Source organism: Cavia porcellus, unplaced genomic scaffold (assembly GCF_034190915.1).
Source record: "Cavia porcellus strain 051 isolate PalLab524CR breed Dunkin Hartley unplaced genomic scaffold, mCavPor4.1 scaffold_28, whole genome shotgun sequence".
Taxonomy (NCBI): domain Eukaryota; kingdom Metazoa; phylum Chordata; class Mammalia; order Rodentia; family Caviidae; genus Cavia; species Cavia porcellus.
In genome coordinates this window covers 26,990,063-26,993,431 of record NW_026947511.1, presented here as the reverse complement: position 1 = coordinate 26,993,431, position 3,369 = coordinate 26,990,063, and the positions used below count along the sequence as shown (strand labels likewise).

Genomic DNA, 3,369 nt, shown 5'->3' with positions numbered 1-3,369 from the left:
AGTATATATCCCACTGACACTAGACACCAGTGATCAGCTGGAGCCCACAGGCTGCTTTGCAGGGAAACATTTCTGCGAAGAAGCACAGAGGGAATTCTTCAGGGGACTGGGATGAGATAGATAAATGAACAGGAGAAACAGTTGCATTCACTCTGCAGATTTCCTCGACCACCCCCAAATTAGCATTTTGATGACTAAATGTCTTTCCCATCACAGGACTGCTGTTCCCAACCAAGGCTGTTAGGACTCAAGAGTAACAGAACTGAGTGGCTCCTTACAAAAGCCTGTGTTCAACATCTGTCATGCCGAAGATCATTAATGTTCAATTGCATCCTATTGTCTTTGTGTTATTCAGCTTCATTTCATTGTCATTGCTTCAGCTGGGGATTAATCAACTATTTATGGGAAGACAGGACTCAGAGTCAGGGCAGTCACAATAGGGTTACAGTCTGGGGCAACGGCAGGGGAAACAAGTCACTGTTAAGAGACTCTTGATTTTTGAGGGCTTGTTGATAATTTAATTAAAATATCGGAGAATACTGTAATGCTGACATATCTATATTTCAAAGAAGAAAGAGTTAATTGGACTTCCTGAAATGCTCTCAAATGCATCTCGATTGAACCTATTTGGGGCTTGATTTTTTTGCTCTTGATTTCTCTTCAGAGCAAGAAATGAAATGAATGAAGATAATGATTTCTCCAGATAAAGCATACATTTGTTCTCAATAGTGAAAATCATACTTGGTTACTGTCCTGAGGGCAGGTGACCCAACTGAAACACCGAAGTTGTATGAAATAGTTTCACACTTTCATAAGAGGAGCAAAAATACTTCATTAGGAATTATTTGTTAAAGTTTCATGAATTACTCAGATGTTTCCATTTTGTGCAATTAGTTTTATTAAATTTAAATATAAAATCGGTGATCAGTTTGTCATCTCCGTGTAACCCAGAAACACCTTATGAATGGGGATATGAAGTATAGACCATACCGAATTAATGTGCCTAGGCATCTGAACTCGCGCAATCCAAATACATAGCCGAAGTAGTTTTAAATTCACATTCATATCTTTTGATGTATTATAAATTATTTCACAGAAAACAAATTATTTGCACAGTAAAGTTCCAGGTCTGCAATACTAGAACTGCAATACCAGAACCAATTTACTTTATAGAGAAAATAAAAATCTCAATTATTAAATCACCGTTATACAAAATTGTCACGCTTCTCAACAAAGCTACTGATAATGCCCAAATCAACATCTTCACCCAAATCATTTCCAGCGAAGGTAAAGCCTCAGTTAAGTTTCTGCTACGTAAGCAGCCCGCTGATCTGGGGAAGGAGTGACCAGGCTCCCCCCGCCCCCGCCCGGCCGCTCCTCGGGGACAGCCGGACCCTCCAGATGGCGCGCGGTTAGCGGGGGACGGGGCCGCGGCCTCCCCCGGACCGGGCGGTAACATCGGGCTTCGCGGCGCGCCGCCCCTCCCCCTGGGTTCCCAGGGCGGGAAGGTGCCGAGCGGGAAGCCGAGGGACGCCCGCCCACCTGCCACCACCTGTTCCCTCCTTGGCCCGCGGCTTTAAATTCTCCTCCATCCAAGATGCAGACCGCGCTCTGCTCTCGGGCAGCCCCTGCGCTCTTTCCCAAGCCGAGCAGCGGAAAAGATTTCGTCTTCCCGGCAGGCGGGTTCGGGCTTTCCCAGAGGACCGCGCAGGCCCGCGACCCAGCCACAGCGAACTCTGCGGCCGCCAGAAGGCTTCCTTCTGCCTTTACAGCTTCACGCTGGGAAAATGACTGTTTCCTGATCACCTCCAGGTCCCTTCATTTTGGCAAAGGAAGCGACATCAGCCCGGTCACCCGGCGGGAAAGCAGGCCAACCCCGCACTCCCCTCTATAGACCGATCGCACGTGAGTCGCTGGGCTCGCGACCGCACGCTGAGAACCCCGCCCCTCGCGGCTCCAGGCCCGGCATGAAGTCCTGCAAGCCTTGCGGACCCGCTGGAGCGCGCGCTGCGGCCCCGTGCGCAGCCGGTGCCCAGTGCGCAGGCGCGTGCGCCGGGGCCGGCCGAATGGAGAGTGCTGCGCGCAGGCGCCTGGCGGCCAACGCGCGCGAGCGTCGTCGCATGCAGGGGCTCAACACGGCCTTCGACCGCCTCCGCAGGGTGGTGCCCCAGTGGGGCCAGGATAAAAAGCTGTCCAAGTATGAGACGCTGCAGATGGCCCTGAGCTACATCATGGCCCTGACCCGCATCCTGGCCGAGGCCGAGCGCTTCGGCTCGGAGCGGGACTGGGTCGGCCTGCCCTGCGAGCACTTCGGCCGCGACCCCTACCTGCCCTTCGCAGGCGTCAAGCTGCCAGCCGAGAGCGAGCCCTGCGGCCCGCGGCTCTTTGGCTTCCAGCCCGAGCCCTTCCAGATGCCCAGCTAGGGCCGCAGGGGCTGTGAATAACAGGAGACGTCCAGGCTGCTTTTCACTCGTGTTCTCAGAACTGTGAATGCAGTAATTTTTTTTTTTTTTTTTTTGCGTTTCTACCACTTCTTATTCTGTTTTGTAGATTTCACTAATGACTTGAGTGACTTTGGTGGTTGTGAGAATAATGTCTCATTCCCATTTTCTGGAGTACTCTAAAGGAAAACAAGCTTCAGGGAAAACAAAAAAACCCAAGATTAGGTTCTACTGCAGTTTCAGTCCTCAAGAGAAATAATCATCTTAAACTTTGCAAGCTTATGCTGTTCTGGTGAAGTTATTTGAGGCATTGCTTGTGGATGCTTGAAACAGACACCGTCCCGTTCTTATATGCATTTATACTTAGCATTTTGCGAGTGCATGCATTAAAGGCAGATTTCCTTTTCCCCTAGCATACATGGGCATGAATGCTCTGTATTTTTGAAACTGTATACATGTTATTAAAATAGAGATTTTGTAAAATGTAAACAATGTGGGTTTGTTTTTCATGCCAGGTCCTGCCTGTTTGTTGATGGAACTGAAGGCCAAAGATTCGGAATGATTAAATCTTATCAATTGGTAAATTGCTGTTGTGTAATAGTTGAATAGAGTACGAATAATTGATTTGAAAGTTTTCTTTGTGAACTTGGAAATGTTTATTTTTGGTAGCTAAGAACATGTAAAATCCCAAATAATATTTAGCTTTTAAATAACAAGATTATTAATAGAGTTCCTCAATATTTTATTTTCCTTACTAAACCAACTATTAAATTCCTTTTAAGTAGCTAAATATAATGTATACAGCAATCATGTAGGTAATACAGATACACATGTATATGTACACTCATATCTATAATGGACACAGAGAAATAATGGTTTGTGAATGTGATTTCCTTTTAATCCATAAAAACAATGCAATGAAGTCACT

At 47.0% G+C, this 3,369-nt stretch overlaps 1 protein-coding gene across 1 annotated transcript; it reads left to right on the top strand.

Annotated features, from left to right (window-relative positions):
- The first annotated feature begins 1,207 nt into the window (after positions 1-1,207).
- Atoh7 (atonal bHLH transcription factor 7) lies at positions 1,208-3,025 on the top strand. The gene has a single exon (XM_063239585.1). It carries the CDS (start codon positions 1,968-1,970, stop codon positions 2,421-2,423), a length of 456 nt encoding a protein of 151 aa, XP_063095655.1. The 5' UTR covers positions 1,208-1,967; the 3' UTR covers positions 2,424-3,025.
- Positions 3,026-3,369: the final 344 nt, after the last annotated feature.